General features: G+C 48.5%; 1 protein-coding gene across 2 annotated transcripts in view; it reads right to left on the minus strand.

Annotated features, from left to right (window-relative positions):
• SVEP1 (sushi, von Willebrand factor type A, EGF and pentraxin domain containing 1) overlaps positions 1 to 26501 on the minus strand; it is an 881565-nt gene that overhangs the window by 161394 nt on the left and 693670 nt on the right. For both annotated transcript variants that reach the window (XM_069240886.1, XM_069240895.1), the window contains one exon: positions 26307 to 26391. In XM_069240886.1, the coding sequence (XP_069096987.1) occupies positions 26307 to 26391 (85 nt within the window). The remainder of the gene's footprint in view (positions 1 to 26306; positions 26392 to 26501) is intronic.

The following is a 26501-nucleotide window of genomic DNA, read 5'->3' on the forward strand; positions in this document are numbered from 1 at the left end:
CACCAAAGTACACATAGAAGGTGTTACCTAATGTAAACCTATATTTAGCTATACATACTTGCCTCGCCTATATTTTGGTCTTCAATATTTTGGTCATGATATTACAGTACCACAATACTCTCTTCTTGATATTGTGAGGAGATATAACTTGTGTTAAATAGAATTTGGTAAGATTTAGCTAATCAACGTGTTTGTGACTGAAATAGTTAGTCTTTTTTGATTAATTTGTTTTTTAGTATAGCTAAAAAATTTAAGTTTAAACTGATGAGCTACAACATTCATGTTTGCATTTTCTTCAGACCAAAATTATTTTTTTTCACGTATCATAGTTTGTCAAAGTGAAAGAAAGCTTAAAAACTAATCGACCACTTCCAAACTTCTGGGTGGCAAATAAAGGGTGGTTTATCAACATGTTCTAACATGTATTCAGCCCTCTGCAACCATGTCACTACATGGTCATTCACAAATACTGCCTTTTTATAATGTTAGGTCTAGTATTCAGCAGACATTGTATGTTTTTATAGTGCCTGTTTTATGATAGATACTTATTTACCCACCAAAGGTCATTCAACAAACCTGACAATTACAGCAGCTCTGTGATAGCCTTTCAGAAATATGTAAAACATTCTATACTCATAGAACAAATAACATTTAAAACATTATATGCAAATATAAGTTGGGATAAAGGATATAAGACTTAAACCAATAAATATATTGCCTAGGGGGATTGGACCAATGCAGGGACTTATAGCACAATGTACAAAAGTTATTTTCTGTGATTCCTAAATTTAAAAAATTAAGAAATCAGAGTCTCAATTTATAATGTGCGATTGGTCTACTATTTAAAATAATGATTCAATAATGTTTACATTCTATATTTATCCTTGGTGTTCCTGAATCCACTAAGACAAGAATCTGTATACATTTTAAACAGCGCATAAATGCTCTAGGAATTCAAAATAGTAGTTTGGAAGGCATTCCAAATAGTAGTAGTGATAAAATAAGAAAAAGTTGAAAGGCTTGTTATTGGGAATGCAAAGTTCATGCACATTTGCTGTCAACATTCAATCAGAAATAGTACAGCATAAAGGAGATATTTCAAGGGACTGACCAGTGCTAAAGTGCAAGTGCTCTCTGTTTACATTGTATTGGTATAGTGCACTATGTGTGCCCAGGGCCTCTAAATCAAAAGCTACTAGTGGGACTGTAGCACTGATTGTGCCACCCACATGAGTAGCCCTGTAAACATGTCTCAGGCCTGCCAGTGCAGTGTCTGTGTGTACAGACCCACATCTTCCCTTTTACTTTCCTTTTACTGCCTGTAAGTCACCTCTAAAGTAGGCCCAAGTTAGTCCCATGTGCAAGGTCTAGTGTGTTTAAGAGGTAGGGCATGTACTGGTGTGTTTGACATGCTCTGATAGTGAAATACTGCTAAATTTGTTTTTCACTATTGTAAGGCATGTCTCTTCTATAGGGTAACATGGGTATTGTCTTGAAATATCTTTCAAATGCAGTTTTCCATTGGAAGCAGATAGAGATATGGGGGTTTGGAGTCTTAGAGCTCACAATTTAAAAATACATCTTTTGGTGAAGTTGGTTTTTAGATTGTAAGTTTGACCTATGTCTGGGCATAACCGGCACACTTATGGCGACAAAAGCAAACAAACACAAATGATGGACGGAATGCGGAATTAATCAAACATTCACCCCCAGTCACAGATCTGGGGAGGCACAGTGAGCAAAAGAACAATGGATTAAACCCAGATATGTGACTGGGAGTGAGTGTTTGCATTGTTCAGCACTCCGTCCTTCATCGTTTTGCCCTATGTGGGAAGGGTATGCCCAGACGTGGGTCCCATGTTCACTGTGCCACTGGATTCAAGCTAGCCTGGCTGTTGAAGAGTGATACCCTGAAACTGGTCCCAGGATGCTTGTTTCTGGCACAGGGAGGACCTGGTTTAGTAGTTCGGGCTAGACTGTTCCCACGAGAAACAGAGTCAAGACTGATTTGCATGTAGCTGGGTCCAAACTGGTGTGGCACAGTGAGCAAACGAATGATGGATTAAACCCAGATCTGTCACTGGGAGTGAGTGTTTGCATTGTTCAGCACTCTGTCCATCATTCTTTTGTGTTGCTATAGTTGCCCTAAGTGGGAAGGGTATGCCCAGACGTGGGTCCCATGCTCACTGTGTCACTGGATTCAAGCTAGCTTGGCTGATGAAGGGTGATACTTTCAAACTGGTCTTAGGATGCTTGTTTCTTGTTCAGGGTGGACTGTTCCCATGAGGAATGGGGTTAAGACTGATTTGCATATGGCTGGATCCAAACTAGGGTGGCATATTAAGCAAAACAACAATAGATTAAACCCAGATCTGTGACTGGGAGTGAGTGTTTGCATTGTTCACCACTCCGTCCATCATCCTTTTCTGTTGCTCTAGCTGCCCTAAGTGGGAAGGGTATGCCCAGACGTGGGTCCCGTGCTCAGTGTACTACTGGATTCAAGTTAACCTGGCTGATGAAGGGTGATACCCTGAAACTGCTCCCAGGTGCTTGTTTCTGGTCCAGGAAAGACTTGGGCCCATATTTATACTTTTTGACGCACAACTGCGCCAACGCAGTTGTGCGTCAAAAATTTTACCGCCGGCTAACGCCATTCCAAAGCGCCATGCGGGCCCCTTATTTATTGAATGACGTTAGCCGGCGCTGCGGACTGGTGTGCGTAAAAAAAAATGACTCACACCAGGCAGCGCCGGCGTAGGGGAAAATGGAGGTTGGGCGTCAAAAAATGGGGCAAGTCAGGTCTGAGGCAAAAATCAGGCCTCAACCCGATTTGCGCCATTTTTTTTGACGCCCAACCTCCATTGACATGACTCCTATCTTAGCAAAGACAGGAGTCATGCCCCCTTGCCCAATGGCCATGCCCAGGGGACTTATGTCCCCTGGTAATGGTCATTGGGCATAGTGGCATGTAGGGGGGCCCAAATCAGGCCCCCCTATGCCACAAAAAAAAACGAAAAAAAATACTTACCCCAACTTACCTTAATTTCCCTGGGATGGGTCTCTCCATCCTTGGGTGTCCTCCTGGGGTGGGCAAGGGTGGCAGGGGGTGTCCCTGGGGGCATGGGAGGGCACCTCTGGGCTCCTTCTGAGCCCACAGGTCCCTTAACGCCTGCCCTGACCCAGGCGTTAAAAAACGGCGCCCATCAGGCTGGGCACCGTTTTTTAAGGCCTGCCGCCTCCTGTGCGTCAAAATGACGTCAGAGTATAAATATGGGGCACAGGCCTTAAAGTCATTTTTTGGAAGGGAATGCCTACCTTGCATATAATTAACGCAACGCTGGTTCCCCCTTCCAAAAAATGACGCACATTGTGGAACTTTGACGCCCACGGGGTCAGACGTCAAAGTATAAATATGGGGCAGGGTTTGCGCGATTGTGCGTCAAAAATTTTGACGCACATTCGGCGCAAACAGAGTATAAATATGCCCCTTGGTTTAGGAGTTTGGCCTGAACTATTCCCATGAGGAAAAGGGTCAAGACTCATTTGCATATGGCTGGGTCCAAGCTGGGGTGGCACACTGAGCAAAAGAACGATGGATTAACCCCAGAACTGTGACTGGGAGTGAGTGTTTATATTGTTCAGCAGTCCGTCCATCATCCTTTTGAGTTGCTATAGTTTCCCTAAGTGGGAAGGATATGCCCAGACGTGGGTCCCATGCTCACTGGCCATGGGATTCAAGCTAGCCAGGCCGATGAAGGGTGATACCCTGAAACTGGTCCCAGGATGCTTGTTTACGGTCCAGGGAGGACCTGGCTTGGCAGTTTGGGCTGGACTGTTAACATGAGGTATAGGGTCAAGACTGATTTGCATATGGCTGGGTCCAAAGTGGTGTGGCACAGTGAGCAAAAGAACGATGGATTAAACCCAGATCTGTGACTGGAGTGAGTGTTTGCATTGTTCAGCATGCCACCCATCATCCTTTTGTGTTTCTGTAGTTGCCCTAATTGGGAAGGGTATGCCCAGACGTGGGTCCGGTTCTCATTGTGCCACTGGATTCAAGGTAGCCTAGCGGATGAAGGGTGATACCCTGAAACTGGTCCCAGGACGCTTGTTTCCGGTCCAGGGAGAACCCGGCTTGACAGTTCGGGCTTGACTGTCCCATGAGGAACAGGGTCAAGACTGATTTGCATATGGCTGGGTCCAAACTAGGGTAGCACAGTAAGCGAAAGAGCAATGGAATAACCCCAGATCTGTGCCTGGGAGTGAGTGTTTGGATTACTCAGCACTCCGTTCATCATCGTTTTGTGTTGCTCTAGTTGCCCTAAGTGAGAAGGATATGCACAGACGTGAGTCCCGTGCTCACTATGCCACTCGATTCAAGCTAGCCTGGCTGATGAAGGGTGATACCCTAAAACTGGTCCCAAGATGATTATTTCTGTTCCAGAGAGGACCTGGCTAAACAGTTCAGGCTGGACTGTTCCCATGAAGAACAGGGTCAAGACTGATTTGCATATGGCTGGGTCCAAAGTGGGGTGGCACAGTAAGTAAAAGAATGATGGATTCAACCCAGATCTGTGACTGAGAGTGAGTGTTTGCATTGTTCAGCACTCTGTCCATCATCCTTTTGTGTTGCTATAGTTGCCCTAAGTGGAAAGCCTATGCCCAGACGTGGGTCCTGTGCTCACTGTGCCACTGGATTCAAGCTACCTTGGCTGATGAAGGGTGATATCCTCAAACTAATCCCAGGATGCTCGTTTCCGATCCAGGGAGGACTTGGCTTGGCAGTTCGGGCTGGACTGTTCCCATGAGTACAGGGTCAAGACTGATTTGCATATGGCTGGGTCCAAATTGGGTTGGCACAGTGAACAAAAGAACAATGGCTTAAACCCAGATCTGTGACTGGGAGTGAGTGTTTGCATTGTTCAGCACTCCGTTCATCATCCTTTTGTGTTGCTATAGCCTGGCACAAGCAGTCAGGCTTATCTCAGAGGTAATGTGTAAAGTATTTGAAGCAACACACCCAGTAACACAGTGAAAACACCACAAAGTGACTCCACACCATTTTAGAAAATAGCCAATATTTCTCTAAGTCAAACAAGACAAACATGGCAAAAATCCAACATACAGAAGCAAAGATATGAATATTTAAAATAAAATTAGGCTTAATCCATAGAAATCAATGGGTGCGTTGTTTTAGCACAAAGTGCTTGGGGGCATAGTTAAAATCTGTTTGCGCCGAATTAGCATAATGTTTTTTACTCTAATTCAGTGCAAAACAAACTCCATATTTATACTTTGGCGCTAGACCTGTCTAGTGCCAAATTTATGGAGTTAAAGTCATTTTTTGGAAGTGGAAACCTACCTTGCCTTAATTAGATGCAAGGTAGGCGTTCCCGTGCAAAAAAATACTCTATGGCCTTAACGCCATATTTATACTCCTGTGCAAAAATGGTGCACAGGAGGGAGAAGGGGTCAAAAAATGGTGCAAAGCTTGCTTTGCCCCATTTTTTAACACCTGGGTCAGGGCAGGTATTAGGGGACCTGTGGGCCTATTTCCATTGTGGAACACCATGGAATAAGCCCACAGGTGCCCTGCCAAGGCCCCAGGGACACCCCCCACACCAGGGGGACTGCAGAGGATGGGGACCACATCCCAGGTAAGTACAGGTAAGCACAGTTGAGTATTGAATTTTATTTTTTAAAGTGCCATAGGGGGCCAAGGAATGGGCCCCCCTACATGGTACAGGGTGCAATGGCCATGCCCAGGGACCCTGGTCCCCTGTGCTGGCCATTGGGGTGGTGGGCATGACTCTTGTCTTTTCTAAGACAGGAGTCATGTGGTATGGATGGTTTTGCGTAAGAAAATGACTCTAGGCAGGTTAGAGTCATTTTTTTTACTCTAACCTGCCCAACGTCACTTTTTGGTGCAAAACCCCCTTCTTCCATAGCACCAGCCCTACCCAACTAACGTCATTTCTTTTATGCTAGCCCACCCTTTGCACCCACTTGCACCATTCCATAAATATGGTGCCTGGCTGATGCACAGAAATGGTGCAAGCCGGTGCTAAACATTTTTGTGCAAAACTGCATTAATGCAGTTTTGCACCAAAAAGTATAAATCAGGGCCTTGGTGTGTGTCAAAAATACAGCCGAATGGGCGAGCATGCATCAGAAAAGCCAGCAATGTGTTGATTCCTTACTCGCAAGTGAGGTTATGCATTGATTCTTTCTCCGCCGGGCAGGCGAAGCGTAAAATCTTTCCTCGCAGGGAAGAGATGCGTTGATTTCCGGACAAGCAGCCTCAGGTCTGCGTGGTGATGTTGCAGGTTTTGACGCCCAGGGGCAATGCATGAAAAATCTGGATTCCCGGCAGCGATGAATCCATGCTGAGCTGGCGATGCGTCGATTTTACCAGTGATGCGTCGATTTTTCAGCCATGATGCAGGCACGCCATAGATTATTCTGCCCCTCTGCTCCGGTATGTGGATTTTCACCTTGGGTTCACCAGCTTCTCTTTTCAAGGGCCCAAGGACTGGATGTGGCACAACTTGGTAGGGTAGTGGTCTCAGCAAGAGATCCCAGGTGCTGGCAGATGAAGTCTTTGATGGCCCTGAGACTTCAGAACAGGGGGCAAGCTCAGTCCAAGCCCTTGGAGAAACTTCACAAGCAGGATACACAGCGAAGTCCAGTCTGTGTCCTCTTTAAGGCAGAAGCTGCAACTGCAGGTTAACCCAGCAAAGCACACACAGCAAGTAGGCAAACTTCAAAGGAAAATCTCTGTTGTTCACAAGATACTGCCTTGCCCAGGCCTGTCCCCAGACACAATTCAGGGGGTTGGAGACTGCATTGTGTGAGGCGAGGCACAGCCCTTTCAGGTGTAGGTGTCAACTCCTCCCTCCCCACTTTAGCCCAGGAGACTCATCAGGATGTGCAGGACATTCTTAAGCTCCCTTTATGTCACTGGCTAAAGGGAATTCACAAACGGCCCAACTGTCAGTCTGATCCAGATGTGGATTCCACAGGCAAAGCAGAGGGACCGAATGGTTAAGCAAGAAAATGCCCTCTTTCTAAAAGTAGCATTTTCAAACAGACAATCTACAAACCAACTCTACCAAATGATGTATTTTGAAAGTGTGAGTTCAGAGACCACAAACTCCATCTCTCTATCTGCTCCCAAAAGGAAACTGCACTTAAAACACATTTAAAGGCTGTCTTCATGTTAAGCTATGGGAGGGATAGGCCTTGCAATAGTGAAAAACAAATTTGGCAGTATTTCACCATCACAACATGTAAAACACACCAGTACATGTCCTACCTCTTAAATACACTGCACCTTGTCCATGGGGCTACCTAGGGCTATATCTTAGTGGTGAATTACATGTAGTAAAAGGGAAGGTTTGGGCCTGATGAGTGGGTACACTTACCAGGTCGAACTGGTAGTGCAAAACTACACACACAGACACTGCAGTGGCAGGTGTGAGACATTTTTATAGGGCTATTCATGTGAATGGCACAATCAGTGCTGCAGGCCCACTGGTAGCATTTGATTTACAGGCCCTGGACACCTCTAGTATACTTTACTAGGGACCTACTAGTAAATCAAATATGCCAATCAGGATTAACCAATCATCATCACAATTTATACAGGGAGCACATCACCTTTAGCACTGGTCAGCAGAGGTAAAGTGTCCAGAGTACCTAGACCAGAAAAAACGAACTTCAGTAAAAAGTCAAAAATATAGGAAGCAGACAGGGGAAACCACACCAAGTATGCCAGGTGTAAGGCGTGTTCCCTCTATCTGAAAGTAGGGACTACTTAACCTTATGGGAGTTTTGATTAGTAAGGCAGAAGAATCTGGACAGATCATCAGCATTAGTGTGTTCTGTACCGGGGCCGTGTTCGACCGTAAAGCCCATTCCCTGTAGGGAGATGGACCACCTCAACTGTTTTGGGTTCCCCCCTCATCTGCATTAACCATCGGAGGGACCTGTGGTCTGTATGAACCCCGAAGTGAGTCTCAAACAAGTAGGATCTCAGCTTCTTCAGAGCCCAGACCACAGCAAAGGCTTCTCTCTCAATTGCACTCTATTTCCAGGGAAGTAACATCCTAATAATGAAGGCTACAGGCTGATCTAGTCCCTTTTCATTTAGTTGTGCTAGAACTGCCCCCACACCATGCTCTCAAGCGTTAAGTGAGGCCTACCTTCAGCAGGGCCTGCAACTCTTCACAGAGGTGCTGCAGGTGTTCCTCCCAGCTGGAGCCGAACACTGCGATGTCATCCAGGTAGGCTGTTCTGAAATCCTCCAGCCCAGCCAAAACCTGATTAACCAACTTCTGAAAGGTGGAAAGAGCATTTTTCAACCCAAAGTACATGACCCTGAACTGGTAATGCCCCTCTGGTGTTGAAAATGCTGACCTTTCTTCGGTCAAGGCAATCTGCCAGTACCCAGACGTTAAACCAAACATGCGGATGAACTTGGCAGCTTCTAGCCGATCTATGAGCTCATCAGCTCTGGGGATGGGGTGTGAGTCAGTCTTAGTGATGGCATTGAGTGCACGGTAGTCCACACAGAACCATAGTTCTAGAGTGGCACTGGGGGCAGCACCCTTTGGGACCAAGAGCATTGGGATGGCCCAAGGACTGCTAGAGAACTCAATTGCCACTAGTACTAGCATTTGGAAACGTCATCCTTGATGCTGGCTCTAACCTTGTCAGTCACCCTGTAAATCATGGGTACACAGATGAGTGACCCCTGGGGTCAGGAAAAACAAGGAGGCAAACTGTCTCATCAACTGGAAACAGTCCCTCTGTTGTTCAGGTGTCAGTGTTGGGGAGAGGTTCACACCCTCCACCGACCCACCCTTCTCCTGGGCAGACAGGAGGTAAGGAAGAGGCTCACTCGCTTCCTCCACCCCATCATCTGTTGCCAAGAGCATAGTCAGTTCAGACCTCTCAAAGTGAGGTTTGAGGCGGTTCACATGTAGAATACTCAAAGGGTTCCTGGGGGTCCGTAAGTTCACCAGATAGGTGACATTACCCTTGAGCTTCATCACTTCAAAAGGCCCAGCCCACTAGACCTGGAGAGCACTGGGGCCATTACCCACACTTTCTGGCCAGGCAGGTTGAAACTCAACCAGAGTGGCACTCTGGTCATACCACTGTTGTGAGCCCTCCTGGTTGGCTTCTAGGTTCACCTGAGCAAGTTTCCTGAAGCGGGCAGTCTGCTTTCTGAAGGCCGGCACATAGCTAAACATATCCAGGGGGGCTTACTAGAAGCTTTCTCCAAACCCTCCTTCACCAGACTCAGAGGTCCACTCACAGGGTGGCCATACAGCTGCTCCAAGGGGCTAAAACCAAGGGCCATATTTATACTTTTTGACGCAAAACTGCGCTAACGCAGTTTTGCGTCAAAAAAATTAGCGCCGGCTAACGCCATTCTGAAGCGCCATGCGGGCGCCGTATTTAATCAATGACGTTAGCCGGCGTTAGCCGCCGGCGCTGCCTGGTGTGCGTGGAAAAAAATGACGTACACCAGGCAGCGCCGGCGTAGGGGGATATGGGGCTTGGGCGTCAAGAAATGGGGAAAGTCAGGTTGAGGCAAATTTTTTGCCTCAACCCGATTTGCGCCATTTTGTTCGACTCCCAACCCCCATAGAAATGACTCCTGTCTTAGCAAAGACAGGAGTCATGCCCCCTTGCCCAATGGCCATGCCCAGGGGACTTATGTCCCCTGGGCATGGTCATTGGGCATAGTGGCATGTAGGGGGGCACAAATCAGGCCCCCCTATGCCACATAAAAAATAAAAAAAATACTTACCTGAAACTACCTTAATGTCCCTGGGATGGGTCCCTCCAGCCTTGGGTGTCCTCCTGGGGTGGGCAAGGGTGACAGGGGGTGTCCCTGGGGGCATGGGAGGGCACCTCTGGGCTCCTTCAGAGCCCACAGGTCCCTTAACGCCTGCCTTTTGCAGGCGCAAAAAAACGGCGCTAAAGCGGCCGTACGTCATTTTTTTTGACCCGCACACTCCCGGGCTTGAATTTTGCCCGGGAGTGTAAATACGGCGCACATGCCTCGGAGTCAATTTTTTAGACGTGAACGCCTACCTTGCATATCATTAACGCAAAGTAGGTGTCCACGCTAAAAAATGACGCAAACTCCATGGACTTTGGCGCTAGACGCATCTAACGTCAAAGTATAAATATGGAGTTAGTTTTGCGTCGGAATTGCGTAAAAAAAAACGACGCAATTCCGGCGCAAACGGAGTATAAATATGCCCCCAAGTCCCTTCTGTGGTACCTCTCTGTAAGCAAAGAGAAGGCATGGCAAGAGGATGTCCCACTTATGCCTCATTGGATCTGACAGACCCATAATCATGCCCTTCTAGGCACAGTTGAACCTCTCGACCAAACCATTTCCTTGGGGGTTGTAAGGAGTGGTGAACACATAGCTCAGCCCACACTCCTTTCACAGAAACCTCATATATGTAGATATGAAGTTGGTACCCCGGTTGGACACCACCTCCTTGGGGAACTCCAGGTGGGTAAAAATCCCCATTAGAGCTCAGCCCACCAAGGGGGCTGTAACTGACCTCAGAGGGATGGCTTCCGGGTACCGGGTGGCATAGTCCACCAAGACCAGGATGAACCTGTTGCTCATGGCTGTCTTGGGGTCCAGAGGCCCCACAATATCAATTCCCACCCACTCAAAAGGGATGCTGACAACAGGGAATGGTTGGAGGGGAGCCTTACATTTCCCCCCATTCTAGCCACTTGCCTGGCAAGTCTGGCAAGACCTACAAAAGGTGTCAGAGTGCCTGTGCAATTGGGGCCAGTAAATGTGAGTGACAATCCTCTCAAAAGATTTGTCCTGCCCCGAACGTCCTGCCAAAGGCACATCATGAGCCAGCCCCAATATGAAGGTTCTGAAGCGCTCGGGTACCACCAGTACACATGCTGCCCCAGGATTTGCAACCTTAGGCTCACTATACAGGAGGCCATCCTCCCAGTAAATCCAATGTGATCCACGCTCCTTGCCAGATGTCTCGTCGTCAGTCTGCCACCGCAGACCTACAAGATAAGGGCATGACTTCTGTGCCTCACAGAACTCTTCCCTGGTGGGACCCTCTTCATGCTGACAATGGGTCAGCTTGGGCACATCACCCCTTTCAGCCACTTGTTCCCACGTAGGCTCTGGGGGACCTCCTCAGGTTCAGCCTTCTCCCAGGCCGTGGGAACTGCTGGACAGGTTTCCCGCACCCCTTGTCCTTCCTCTTCCTGGAAGGCACCTGGGCCACTCTTTCAGGTTCCAGGGCCTCCTGATCACCCTGGCGGGCTTCCATCGATCATGTGGCAATGCATGCCCACCCAGGCAGACCCAATATCTCCAACTGTGACTGGCATTCCACCTCACTTCAAGGGGAATCCTCCAGGTTATTACCTAGAAGCTAATCAACAGACATGGTTGGAATCACAGCTACCCTCAAGGAACCTGAGACCCCCAATTCAAAGTGAATCTGTGCCACCTTACACAGTTGTTCTGTGTTGTCTACAGCAACTGCTTGGTGAAGTACACTAGGGACCGCTTGCTCTTCAGACACCAGGTGACACCTGACAGTATCACCCTGGCTCCAGTGCCTCTCAGAGCCTCCACCCTCTGTCCATTGATGGTCACCCACTGCCTCTACGTCTTAGTGTTCTGAGGCACGAGGGTCCTCTGGACCATCTCATTGTCCCCTAGTGAGACAAGGGTCACTTCAGCTGGCTCCCACCCTTCTCCTGGAACCAACTCCTCCCCAAGTGCTACACTGGCCAAACCCAGTGACTGTGCACCAGTGGGTGCTGGTGCCCGCATGGGACATTTGGGATCCCGCCTCATGTGACCCTCCTGATCACATGCGTAGCACTTACAGGGACCCCTCTCTGCAGGCTTCCCTGTAAAGATCCATGGCTTCTTCTCACCTGGGGGCTGGGAATCCTTACCCGGGGAATTAGAATGGGGCAATTTAGAAAACTCCCCCTGTTTACCCTCATCCCTCACACTTCTTCTGATGGGGACCCTGCCCACCCTTGGAAGAGTCTCCCCCATACCTCTGTTGGACTCTGGTGCTCTCCTACCAGTCTGCTCCCTGGACAAGCTTCTGGGGATCAGTCAGCTTGCTGTCAATTAGGTGCTGGTACAGCTCTGGAAAACAAAGATTATACAAGTGCTCCCATGGAATCAAATTGTAGAGTCCCTCATAAGTTATTACCTTACTGCCCTTCTCCCAACCATCCATTGCTCAGCAAAAAAGAATCAACACACTCTAACCATGTTTGAGAAACCCCATTCTTGTAAGACCTGAACTTCTCCTTGTACTGCTGTAGAGTGAGACCATACCTAGTGAGTATGGCATCCTTCATGATAGAGTAGGTAAGCCCCTGAGGATCCCACAGGGCTGTCAAGGTGTCCCTCCCCTCTATCACATAGTGTTTCCACAGACCTGTCCCCCAGTGCACCTCAAGGACCAGTTTCATGTGAAGAGCTGACTCATACCCCTTAAACCACAAGTATATGTCATCATCCCTCTTGTAATCCTTTACCAGATCTTTATGAATGTGCACTAATTGCTGAGGTTGCACTGGAGTACTACTGCCGTCATCTGTGCTGGACATGCCCTTCAGATCCAGCTCCTTTAAACTCAGTTCATGAGCCAACAACATTTTTCTCTCCTCCATGGCCATTGCCATTTTCTTTGCTTCTGCTTCTTTGTCCAGTCGAGCCAATTCTACCTTGAACTTATCAAGCTCCAAATGATGCTGCCTCTGTGCCTAACTGGTCCTCAGTTCCTCTGGGGTCAGACCTTTAGAAGAAACACTGCTGCCTTACATGGAGGCCTTCCCTCCAAGCAGGTCCAGGTTATCCACCAAATCACCAAGCATGCTCTGCACCTCCTCATCCACAGCCATATCCTCCTCTGCTGTGTGCTCTCAGCCTCCTTTGCTGCCAACCAGGCCCTCCGTGACTTTTGCAGCTTATCCTTCTTGGTAGAGCTTTTGATTGGGCATTGGAACTCCTTACACAATTGCTTGAGCTGGGACACTGTGTAATTCTAAAATGTATCCACCTCAAACATCAATTTTGCAACAACTGCTGATGGCTCACCAGAGGGAGACATCTTTGTAGACAAGGTTCAATAAAGGTACAAAGTCTCAAAAGGCAGAGAGATGCTAAAAGGACAAAAAAAGAAAAGCAAAAGAAATCCAATAGAAAAAAACAGCATGTGGTTGTGTAAAGGTCTGCAATAAATCAGTAGTGTACACTAATCACTGTATGTCAAGTACAAATACATGTCCTATCCCCACCACTGATCACCAATGTTAGAAATGGAATCTCTGGTTGGCAGTCAGTTTGCACTCTGTCCAAGCAGAGACCCTCACTCTAGCTAAGGTAGGGAGATTAACACCTAGGATAACCCCTGCTCACCCTGTTGGTAGCTTGGCAAAAGCAATCAGGATTATCTCAGAGGCAATGTGTAAAGTATTTGTACCAACACACAGAGTAACACAGTGAAAACAACACAAAAGGACTCCACACCTGTTTAGAAACATAGCTACTATTTGTCTAAATCAAACAAGACCAAAACAACAAAAATCCAAAATACACAAGCAAAGATATGAATTTTTAAAGTAAAAAGACTTAGGCCCTCATTCTGACCCTGGCGGATTGAATCCGCCAGGGCCGAGGGCAGCGAATGCACCGCCAACAGGCTGGCGGTGCATTCATGGGCATTCTGACCGCGGCGGCAACGCCGCGGTCAGAAACGGGAAACCAGCGGTCTCCCGCCGGTTTCCCGCTGCCCATGGGAATCCTCCATGGCGGCGCAGCAAGCTGCGCCGCCATGGGGATTCCGACCCCCTTCCCGCCAGCCTGGTTCTGGCGGTTTACACCGCCAGAACCTGGCTGGCGGGAACGGGTGTCGTGGGGCCCCTGCCCATGCCAATGGCATGGGCACTGCAGGGGCCCCCTAACAGGGCCCCACATTGCTTTTCAGTGTCTGCTTAGCAGACACTGAAAAGCGCGACGGGTGCCACAGCACCCGTCGCACACCTTCCACTCCGCCGGCTCCATTCGGAGCCGGCATCCTCGTGGAAGGCGCTTTCCCGCTGGGCCGGCGGGCGATCTTTTGCAGATCGCCCGCCGGCCCAGCGGGAAAGTTGAAATGCCCCCCGCGGTCTTCTGACCGCGGGGCGGTGTTTGGGCGGTTTCCGCCCGGCGGGCGGCGTCCGCCGCCCGTCCGGGTCGGAATGAGGCCCTTAATCCCTAGAAATAAAAGAATAAATTGTTTTAGCACAAAGTACCGGCTATATGTCACAAATACAGCCGTATGGGTGAGTGTGTGCCGTAAAAGCAAGCAATGCATCAATTCCTTACTCGCAAGTGAGACCGTGCATCAATTCTTTCTCTGCCCGACAGGCGATGCATCGATTCTTTCCTCCCAGGGAAGAGATGCTTTGATTTCTGGACAAGCAGCCTCAGCTCTGTGAGCTGATGTTGCAGGTTTTGACACCCAGGGGTGATGCGTGGAAAATCCGGATGTACAGCAATAATGAATCCGTGCTGAGCTGGTGATGCATCGATTTTACCAGCGATGCATCGATTTTTCAGCCGCGATGCAGGTGCTGCATCGATTTGTCTGACGCTCTGCTCCAGTGCGTGGATTTTCACCTTGCGTTCACCAGCTTCTCTTTCAAGGGTCCAGGATGTGGTGCAACTTGGCTGGGTAGGGGTCTCAGTAAGAGATCCCAGGTTCTGGCAGATGAAATTGTTGATGGCCCTGAATCTTCAGAACAGGGGTAAACTCAGTCCAAGCCCTTGGAGAAACTCCACAAGCAGGATACACAGCAAAGTCCAGTCTTTGACCTCTTTAAGGCAGAAGCAGCAATTGCAGGCCAACCCAGCAAAGCACACACAGCAAAGGGGCAGTGCTCCTCCTAAAGTTATTCAGCTCTCCTCCTTGGCAGAGGTTCCTCTTGATCCAGAAGTATTCTAAAAGGCTGGGGTTTTAGGTCCACTACTTATACTCATATTTCTGCCTCTGAAGTAGGCAAACTTCAAAGGAAAGTCTCTGTTGTTCACAACACCCTGCCTTTCCTGACCTGTCCTCAGACACACTCCAAGGGGATGAGACTGCTTTGTGTAAGGGCAGGCACAGTCCTATTCAGGTGGAAGTGTCAGCTCCTCCCACCACTCTAGCCCAGGAAGACCCATCAGGATATGGAGGGCACACCTCAGCTCCCTTTATGTGATTGCTTAGAGTGAATTCACAAACAGCCCAATAGTCATCCTGACCATATGCGTATACCACAGACAGGCAGAGGCACAGAATGGTGAAAATGCCCACTTTCTAAAAGTGGCATTTTCAAACTTACAATTTAAAAACCAACTTCACCAAAAGATGTATTTTTAATTTGTGATTTCTGAGACCCCAAACTCCAGATCTCTATCTGCTCCCTATGGGAAATTACACTTGAAAGATATTTCAAGGCAATCCCCATATTATCCTATAGGAGAGATAGGCCTTTTAATAGTGAAAAACAAATTTAGCAGTATTGCACTATTGAGGCATGTAAAACACACCAGTGAATGTCCTACCTTTTAAATACACTACACCCTGCCCATGGGGCTGTCTTGGAACTACCTTAGGGGTGACTTATATGTAGTAAAAAGGAAGGTTTGGGCCTGGAAAGTGGGTGCACTTGACAGTTCAAACTGGCAGTTTTAAACTGCACACACAGACACTACAGTGGCACGTCTGAGATGTTTACAGGGCTACTCAAGTGGGTGGCACAATCAGTGTTGCAGACCCCCTAGCAGCATTTGATTTACAGTCCTGGGGCACACATAGTGCACTTTACAAGGGACGTACTGGTAAATCAAATATGCCATTCATGGGTAAACCAATTATCAACAGAATTTAGACAGAAAGCACTTGCACTTTAGCACTGGTCAGCGGTGGTAAAGTGCCATAGCCCTAAAGCCAGTAAAAATTAATTTCAGCACAGGTTCACAAACAGGAGGTCCCAAGCAAAATGTTTGGGGATAACCCTGCGAAAAGGGCCATTTCCAACAATATACACAACAGTACGTATTATTACGATTATAAAATTTTTCATAAAGATTTATTATTTTTGCACATGGTTCTTCCATCAGAAGTCTTACATTTTTTCCACTTTCATACACCAGTAAACACTATTTCAGTATTGGTAAATCAGTTTACAACTGATTATCTACTTGCCAAGTTTTCATACATCAGGCCCCTTGTTGCTTATGGAGTCATTTGGTAATGTGTAGAGAAGATGCATGTACTTTCTAGCATTTGTTCAATCTTCAGTGGTCAAATCACCCGTTTAAGAGAGGGTTGAAATCACACTTGTGTGGAAATAGTTTCTTCCAATTAAAGTATGTTTAAACCACACATTGTCCTGATCAACATATGTTATTCCTATGAATAATACCTTAAAATCGTAATATAATACCATATTTTGAAGAATTTGAATGTATTTTGTTTTCGTACATCTAACATAACAAACTCTTGTGATTTTGTTAATGTGTATGCCTTGCTTTTCATCACCTTAGTTCCAAATTGTCTATCTATTTAACATAAATGTGTTTTCTTTCGACAGCAGGCATTGTGCTTTGCCAGCATATGATATAACGTGCACTGGTTCCTTGAATACCCTTGACCCTGCTTCTGCAGGCAGGTCGCTCCCCGCTCCGCCATCCACGTTACCTCCCCTCTGTATTTCTTTCACCCTCACCCGCCGCTGCGTCCCCTGTGGCCCCTCCCACCTCCCCCTCCTCCTCACTGTATTTTCTGTAAACCCTTTTCCCACCGCTGCGTCCCCTGCAGCCCCTCCCACCTCCCCCCTCCTCCTCACCGTCTTTTCTGTAAACCCTTTTCCCGCTGCTGCGTCCCCTGCGTCCCCTCCCGCCTCCCCCCTCCTCTTCACCCTCTTTTCTGTAAACCCTTCTCCCGCCGCTGCATTCCCTGCGGCCCCTCCTGCCTCCCCCCTCCTCCTCACCGTCTTTTCTGTAAACCCTTTTCCCGCCGCTGCGTCCCCTGCGGCCCCTCCCGCCTCCCCCCTCCTCCTCACCGTCTTTTCTGTAAACCCTTCTCCCGCCGCTGCATCCCCTACGGCCCCACCCCCCCAGCCTTCCCATTCGACAAGCCCTCCCTCCTCCCAGCTGCCACTCCCACCCTCTCCTCCTTTTATGGCAGCCGCAGCGCGGTAACAGGGAGCAACCCTTGACCCTGCTTCTGCAGGCAGGTCGCTCCCCGTTCCGCCATCCGCGCTACCTCCCCTCCGTATTTTTTTCACCTTCACCCGCCGCTGCGTGCCCTGCGGCCCCTCCCGCCTCCACCCTCCTCCTCACCGTCTTTTCTGTAAACCCTTTTCCCGCTGCTGCGTCCCCTGCGGCCCCTCCCACCTCCCCCTCCTCCTCACCGTCTTTTCTGTAAAACCTTTTCCCGCCGCTGCGTCTCCTGTGGCCCCACCCCCCCAGCCTTCCCATTCGACAAGCCCTCCCTTCTCCCAGCTGCCACTCCCACCCTCCCCTCCTTTTATGGCAGCCACGGCGCGGCCGCGCCAAAGGCGTGTCAAAGGCAAGCTCGTCTGCGCCTGTCCGCGCCAAGCCGCGCTCAGCGCCGGCCCCCCTGGTCCTCTCAGACACACCTACTCCCCCCTCACCCTCCACTCTCTCAACCCAGGCCCCCGCCCCATGTGCACCCCATCTAGCCCCACACACACCAATGGCCCCTTCACCTGCCACACCTGTCATTTCTCCTGCTCCTCATCCCTCACACCACACACCAACCATAGCGACCGCACCCTCAACAAACACAACACCCCCAATGCAAGACTCACTCGCTCTGCCCCCACCAAGCAACCCCGCCACACACCAGCCCACAACCAGAACACACCCCGCAACAACACCCTCACGCACCACACCAACACCACCCACCACAACCGCCTCAACTGCCTGCTCCTCAACACCAGCTCCATTCACAAACATGCCATAGAACTCTGGGACCTCATCACATCACACTCACCTAACATCGCCTTCCTCGCGGAAACCTGGACCAACCCCTCCTCAGAACCCGACATATCCATTGCCACCCCCAAGGGATACAAACTCCAACTAAAAGACTGTCTCAACAGGCCAGGTGGTGGCATCGCCATCCTACACAGGGACACCATCAAAGTCACCACCAGCTCCCAAGACACTATCAACAACATAGAACACATGCACTTCCTGATCCACATCAACAACAACTCCACCCTCAGAGGTACATTAATCTACAGACCACCAGGACCACGCCCCTCCTTCTGTGACACCATCGCGGACACCATCAGTTTGCACGCCCTCACCACCACAGACTACATCCTCCTCGGTGATTTCAACTTTCACTTAGAAAACCTACAAGACCACAACTCTACCTCCCTCATAGACAACCTCACCAATCTCGGACTCAAACAACTGGTCACCGCACCCACCCACTCAGCAGGACACACGCTCGACGCAATTTTTACCGCAAGCCAACACATAACCTACACCCACACCACCAAACTCCTCTGGACTGACCACCACTGCGTCCACTTCTCCTTCACCAAACCCCCCACACACTACCATCAACACACCACACCCTACCGCATGTGGGACAAGATCCCCACAGAACAACTAAACTCTCAACTGGCCCACAACCTCCCCCCCCACGCCAACGACCCCAACACAGGAGCACACAATCTCTCCAAATGGATCACCACCTGCACAGACACAATAGCCCCCCTCAAAAAACACATCGCCACCCGCAACATCAAGAACGCCCCATGGTTCACCCCTGAACTCCAAGACTCCAAACGCAAATGCCGCCAAGCTGAGAAAGTATGGCGACTAGAACCCTCTACATACAACTTCTCCACCCTCAAAACCACCATTCGCACCAATCACCAACTCATACGCACCGCCAAAAAAGACCACTACAAGACACGCCTTGACAAAAACTCTCATAACAGCAAAGAACTCTTCACCATCATTAATGAACTTGCCAAACCCAAAGCCAGCAACATAGACTCCTCACACACACAGCCCCTATGCGACGCCCTTTCCAACCACTTCCTCCACAAAATCCTGGACATCCACAACAGCTTCATACCACACACACCCCTCACTCACCCAACCCAACCCCCACTCTTGACCCCCCCACCACACTCTCCACCTGGACTCCCACCACACACGAAGAAACCGAAAAAACCATGAACTCCATCCGCTCCAGATCCCCCTCCGGCCCCTGCCCACATCGCATCTACAAGGCCAGCCCAACCATCGCCCCCTTACTCTGCAACATAATCAACTACTCCTTCGACTCCGCCACCTACCCAGACCCCTGGAAGCACGCGGAAATCACAGCTGTCCTCAAAAAACCCCAAGCCGACCCAGAGATCCTCTCCAACTACCGCCCCATCTCCCTCCTCCCTTTCCCCGCCAAGGTTGCCGAGAAACTAGTCAACGCCCACCTATCCCACTTCCTCGAAGCAAACAACACTCTTGACCCCTCACAATCCGGGTTCTGCAAGAACCACAGCACGGAGACCGCCCTCTTCGCATGCACTGACGACATCAGGACCAAAGTCGACAAAGGCAAGACCGTCGCACTCATCCTCCTAGACCTCTCCGCAGCCTTTGACACCGTCGGCCACCACACACTCCGCACACGCCTCCACAATATAGGAATTCGCCACAAAGCCCTAGACTGGCTCACCTCCTTCCTCACCGACCGGACCCAGAGAGTCCGCCTTCCGCCCTTCCACTCCAACACTACCAAGATCACCTGTGGAGTCCCACTGGGGTCCTACCTCAGCCCCACACTCTTCAACATCTACATGATCCCCCTAGCCAACATCCTCCGAGCACATGGAATCACTATCCTCTCCTATGCAGATGACACCCAACACACTGCTCTCCTCGACACCGCCAACTGGATGACCACTAACCACCTCAGGCTCAACTCCAACAAAACAGAGATCATCATCTTCGGCCCCAACAAAACCACATGGGACGACCCCTGGGGGCCCACCGCCCTAGGTCCCGCACCCACCCCAACAAACCACGCACACAACCTCGGCATCATCCTGGACCCCTCCCTCACCATGACACAGCAAATCAATGCTCTAACCTCCTCCTGCTTCCACACACTCCACACTCTAAAAAAATCCTTCAAATGGATCCCCCCAGAGACCAGGAAGACAGTCACCAACGCACTCTTCATCAGCAGACTGGACTACGGTACCGCCCTCTACGCCGGCACCACACTCAAACTCAAACGCAAACTCCAGAGAATCCAGAACACAGCTGCACGCCTCGTCCTCGGCCTCCCCCGCCACGATCAAATCTCACCACACCTCAAATCCCTTCACTGGCTCCCCATAGACAAGAGAATCACATTCAAGATCCTCATCCACGCACACAAATCCCTCCACAACACCGGCCCAAACTACCTCAACGAAAGAGTGAACTTCCACACTCCCACACACAACCTCCGATCAGCCGACCTCGCCCTAGCCACAGTCCCCCGCATCCAACGCACCACCACAGGAGGCAGGTCCTTCTCCTACCTCGCCCCCAAAACCTGGAACTTCCTCCCCACCAACCTTCGCAAAACCAGAGACCTCCTGCTCTTCAGAAAGAACCTCAAGACATGTTTTTTCGATCAGTGACCCTCCCTGCCCCCCCTTTTTAGATTCCCCACCCCCCCAGCGCCTTGAGACCCTCACGGGTGAGTAGTGCGCTCTACAAATTGTTTTGATTGATTGATTGAATAAGGCACTGTTGGCTACTTGTGTTAAACTCCAAATTGTATCACGACATTGGTTCAGGGTTCATTGACATCAGTTTCCTTTCACAACTACAGGTAGAGAAAATTAATTACAGCAATTCCTAAACTGATTAGTACAGGTGTGCAAGGCGAAATAGAAACTGACCAATTTTGTTTCTGCTACATCTCCTAAATTAGGTTACATTCCATTTTGTCTCTTGAACAAGATAGGATGTCATTCTGGTCTATGAGGACTGTTAAGTACCACAGAATTATTACCAAGTCTCCAAAACGGAAATGATCCTTATGGGTTCTGAACTTACTGTGCTATGAACTTTTCTGGGTTCAGGTTAGGAGACTTGTAATGTAGTTTGTAACTTTATTTACCTTTTTTAAGACCATGTATCACATAAGCCAGCATACTGCCATTTTTCTTTGCCTTGCTATACGTGGGGCCATGCTGTGCTCATTGGCATTAAGTAAAATGCGGTTGTGAAGTGGGTATTATTTGACAACAAAAGAAAGAGATTATGGGGAAAATTACGACCCTGACGGTAAAAAAAAGCCTACTGCCGCGGTGACGCCCGCCAAAAGACCGTCACCACGGCTACCAGCCATCCACTCTATTATGACCTCAGCCGGATTTCCTCCAGAAGGATGGTGGAAATCTGGCTGTGGCCATGCCAGCAGATGGCGGTAATGTGGTGCTGCTGCCAGCAGCAGCACCACACCGGTAGACCGCCGCAGACCGTATCATTCACACACAAACACACACATACACACACTCATTCCCACATTCATCCATGCATGCATACATCCATTCACACACATCCACACACACTGACATACATACAAGCACCCACACATTCACACAACACAACATACATGCACTCACACTTCCATACATGCACACATATACAACACACATCACACACCCGCATACATGCACGCAGAGACATACACACACACACCCCCTGACACACACAACACCCCCTCCCCTGTCGGAGCACCCGACTTACCTGTTGTCAGGGGGTCCTCCAGCAGGAGACGGGACAGGGCACTGCTGCCAGCAGCAGCATCCACCAGCAGAACACCGCCAGGCTGTATCATGGGTCATGATACGGTCTGTGGTGGTCTACTCGCGTGGCGCTGCTGCAGCTCCACCTTACTACCATCCGCCAGCATGGCCAAAGCCAGATTTCCACCATCCTTCTGGCAGAAATCCGGCTGTGGTCATAATAGGGCAGATGGCTGGTAGCCGAGGCAACGGTCTTTTGGCGGCCGTTGCAGCGGCGGTAGGCGGTTTTTACCGCCGGGGTCGTAATGTGCCCTTAAGTATATTTAATTGGCAAAGGGGCAGTCATTTCTGGTATAAATCACACAGTGCAGGCTGTAAGTAGGCAATGGTAAGATGGTGGCATTTTACAAATAATGTTGTTTTCATTGCATAGAGCATTGAAAAACGCATACCTACTGTTCATTTTGGATCATAGAATCTTACCATGCACAATATAACTCAATTTATGTGTATGCGCTGCATTTGACAGTAATTGGAACATAATAATATTTTTTTTGTTCGTGAAGCATGTTTCTCTGAGGTGATTGTTATTCCATTTTCCTTCTCTCTTTGTTGGACAATGCCAACTGTAAGTGGTTCGAAATTGTTGCTTATGGTGCTAAAATGAAGAACATGTTGTTCATCTTTCTCAAAAATAAAAAAGGTAGTGCAAGAGGGAACGTTATCCACCATATATACGATGACACACTAAGATCAAATGTTTCTTTACAATATATGCTTGATAGTAGGCCTCAGCGAAATTTTTATTATGCCACCATGCAATTTCCAAATGCAAAAAGAACAGTTGATGGATAGAATGTAGACCAAATCAAACATTCACCCCCAGTCACAGATCTGGGTTTAATCCATCCGTTTTGTCACCATGTCATTCCAGTTTGGACCCAGCCATACGCAAATCAATCTTGACCCTGTTCCCCATGGGAACAGTCCAGCCCGAACTGCCAGGCCAGGTCCTCCTTGGACCAGAAACAAGCATCCTGGGACAGGTTTCGGAGTATCACCCCGCTTCAGCCAGGCTAGCTTGAATCTGGTGGCATAGTGAGCACGGGACCCACATTTGGGCATACCATATCACTTAGGGCGACAAATGCAAAAAGAACAGACAAACTGGAGTGGCATGGTGAGCAAAAAATTGATGAATTAAACCCAGATCTTTGTGACTGGGGGAGAATGTTTTCATTGTTCAGCATTCCGTCCATCATCTGTTCTTTTTGCAGCTATGCAATTTCCAGCATTTTGTCCTACGCTATGTACGTAGGACACAATACCCAAATTTAACCCATTATTTAACCCATTTCGTCCATCATCTGTTCTTTTTGCAGCTGTGCAGTTTCCAGCATTTTGTCCTAAGCTATGTACATAGGACACAATACACAAATACACAAATTTAACCCATTATTACATCTTATAATTTTCTGTCCATTCGGGGAAAAATCATATTGCTGGAGTACAGACAGGAGTGGCTGTTGTTCACCTCATGAACAATTAGTGCTCTTTGTTTAGTACATAATGCGCTCTTACATGCAAAATGCACGTGAGGGCAGAAAGTGCCAGTTCTGCCGATAATGTCGGCGTAATTTTACATACTTTTACCATAGTTTAGTGTAATGATGCAAAGAGAAGTTTTGCGATTTCACACACAACTCTGTGTTGAAAGAATTCCCCAAACTGAGTGATAACATCGGAAGAAACACAACTATCAAGAAGAACAATAGTTATAACTTCACAGCAAGACCAATAATATCACGCCTAAATATCACGCTCCAGATCATGCTTTTGTCAGCATGCCTTTCTTTAGTGAGCTCAGCAGGAGCGTTGTTAGGATCAGCAACACTAGCATAAAGTCACGCTACAAGGCTGGGAAGGCCTCTTTAGGTTTTCATAATGCCCAAGGAATTATGAATCACCATCTGACTCACTGGAAAGAGGGCCCACCAGACTTTGGGGGTCATTCCGACCGCCAGGGCCGGGGACCGCGGATGCACCGCCAACAGGCTGGCGGTGCATCCAGGCCAATTCTGACCGCGGCGGTAAAGCCGTGGTCAGAAAAGGGAAACCGGCGGTTTCCCGCCGGTTTTCCCCTGGCCTGAGGAATCCTCCATGGCGGCGCTGCAGGCAGCACCGCCATGGGGATTCCGACCCCCTTACCGCCAGCCTGGTTCTGGCGGTTTTGACCGCCAGAACCTGGTTGGCGGTAACGGGTGGCGTGCCAATGGCATGGGCACTGCAGGGGCCCCCTAACAGGGCCCCACCAAGATTTTCAGAGTCTGCATAGCAGACACTGAAAATCACGACGGGTGCAACTGCACCCATCGCACCCTTTCCACTCCGCCGGCTCCATTCGGAGCCGGCATCCTCGTGGAAGGGGGTTTCCCGCTGGGCGGGTGGGCGGCCTTCTGGCGGTCGCCCGCCCGCCCAGCGGGAAACTCAGAATTACCGCGGCGGTCTTTTGACCGCGCATCGGTATTCTGACAGCAGTACTTTGGCGGGCGGCGGAGAATGACCCCCTTTGTCCTTTAAGGATGCTGACAATTTAAGACACAATGAATATCCCTTATGTATTTTGGTCTGAAAAAGAACTTAGCCCACCTGTTGCGGACGATACATGTACTTGGAATCCAGCACTTTCAGAGATGTAAAATAAGTGTGTTTTTTTTGTTTTCAAAATGTTGGAGAAAGCTTCAAGATAGGCGGTGCGAAGGTAGTTTAGGACCTTCTGAAAAAAAATCTGTTGCTATGAGGAAGGGGCAGTTAACTCCCTGCCTGCAATCCTATAATAGTAAAAACAACAAGCATTTGCAATGCAAAGGGTCTCGCATTTCTCCGAGTAAAAGTTATTAGCAGTTGTAAACTCCCAATCGGACTTTTCTTGCCTCATTAAATAGAAAAAAAGAGCGCAATCGCGCTGCTATAGTTCACTCGAATTGAAACCTATGGACAAAAGTGAAATTATCTAACTAACCAGGAAAAGTGCAATTAAATATGTAACAGGGTCGATGTCATGCAAAGTGCTCGACTTCTGCCCAGCGAGATCACGCTGTGAAAAAAGAGAAAAAGTATTCTACAAACCGGACCGAAAACAGCGAGCCTCGTATGTTTTCAGGACTTGGTTGCTGCGCTCAAGGAGGGCTAATCACCGGAAAAGGCATGATGTATGCATGCCTTCCACTAATGAAAGCAAGCAGATTATAAAAGGCAAGCCCACGAACCAATGAAAGACACTGGTGTGACATGGATGTGGCTCCGAACCCTTTTCTAACTACTACAGCGTCTCGCAAGTGATACGCATGCGCAAGCGCATGCTAGCGCAGGCTCGAAATGACTTGCGTAAAGAGATGTCACCCTTCCGCTCCAGAATAAAACGTTTCCGATTAACTTTGGAGGTAATTAATATTAGTTCTGGTCCATAAATCATTGTGTGAAACCTAGATCTAGGAGTCATAGAAAAACATATCCTTTCAAAGGCATCATCTGGTTTTCTTTATTATTGTTCGTTTAGAGAATCTCTGCTAAGAAGTGTTCCACACCAGACTCATTTGTGACTGCAAGAATCCGTACAGGAGCATCTTCATCACTTGCTAAATTGACATAATATATGTCTTACTGTTTTGCGCCCAGTTTTATTTGGATTTAGGATTTCCATCAAAGCTAGATTATGATATTATAGTAGATCTGGCTTTGCGTCAAAACCTACGGATGTTTGTACTGTTTCTGCCATCATACGGGCCTTGTGAATAGACAATAAAAGGCTTGGAGCGCCACCACACAAAGCCATTTTAGATTTCACTAGCAACAACTTTTGTGGGAGAAAGTTTATTGGTGCTGCTGTTTGATCTTCTTTACATCATGATACACGCTTACAGCCCCACTCACACTGAATTATAGTATATCTTGTCTTGATTTAGGATAGAAACTAGCATCAGGTGCGAATAGGAATCCTGCTTTGAAATATCCAACTGTGCATATTTATCGTGACTACGGTGGATCTTAATAAATTAAAGGGCATAATGATGGGTCAGGAGATGTAAATCTCCACCTGTCTGCAGGGAAAGAAGGGACATTACCCAACTGATAAACAGGTAAAAGTATGAATAACTCTTAAGAACTTGCATGCCCAGAGTAATGGACAACTGCTAAGTCACCGACACACGTGCAATTCTGTCAGTAAAAACCAAGTCAACTAATACAAGGGGTTTATTTTTTCACAGTTTATTTCTGGCTGCTCTCGTTATCTGCAGCAGCTGTGATGCTGAAGTACCGTGTCAACAAAATCTATTTGTATAGCAAATGCATGGGCTATCCTGGGGAGCTGATTATCTAAGCCATTCATCAACAACATTAGGCAGAAACCGTGTAGAATGTGAGACCCCTACCTGTATATCACGGTATTACCAAAAGTGAAATTTGATCCCTCAACAGCACCATTATCAGGAACAACAGCATCGCCACAGGATATAGCTGTAGGAGTACAAAGTAAATAAAGTGATTATATAGTCTGAAAAGTGAAACAGCATCTGGAAAAAAACAGTCATATAAAGACATGGTCAGGATCGGCGCAGGAAATCTAT

This window comes from Pleurodeles waltl, chromosome 1_2, assembly GCF_031143425.1.
Source record: "Pleurodeles waltl isolate 20211129_DDA chromosome 1_2, aPleWal1.hap1.20221129, whole genome shotgun sequence".
NCBI lineage: Eukaryota > Metazoa > Chordata > Amphibia > Caudata > Salamandridae > Pleurodeles > Pleurodeles waltl.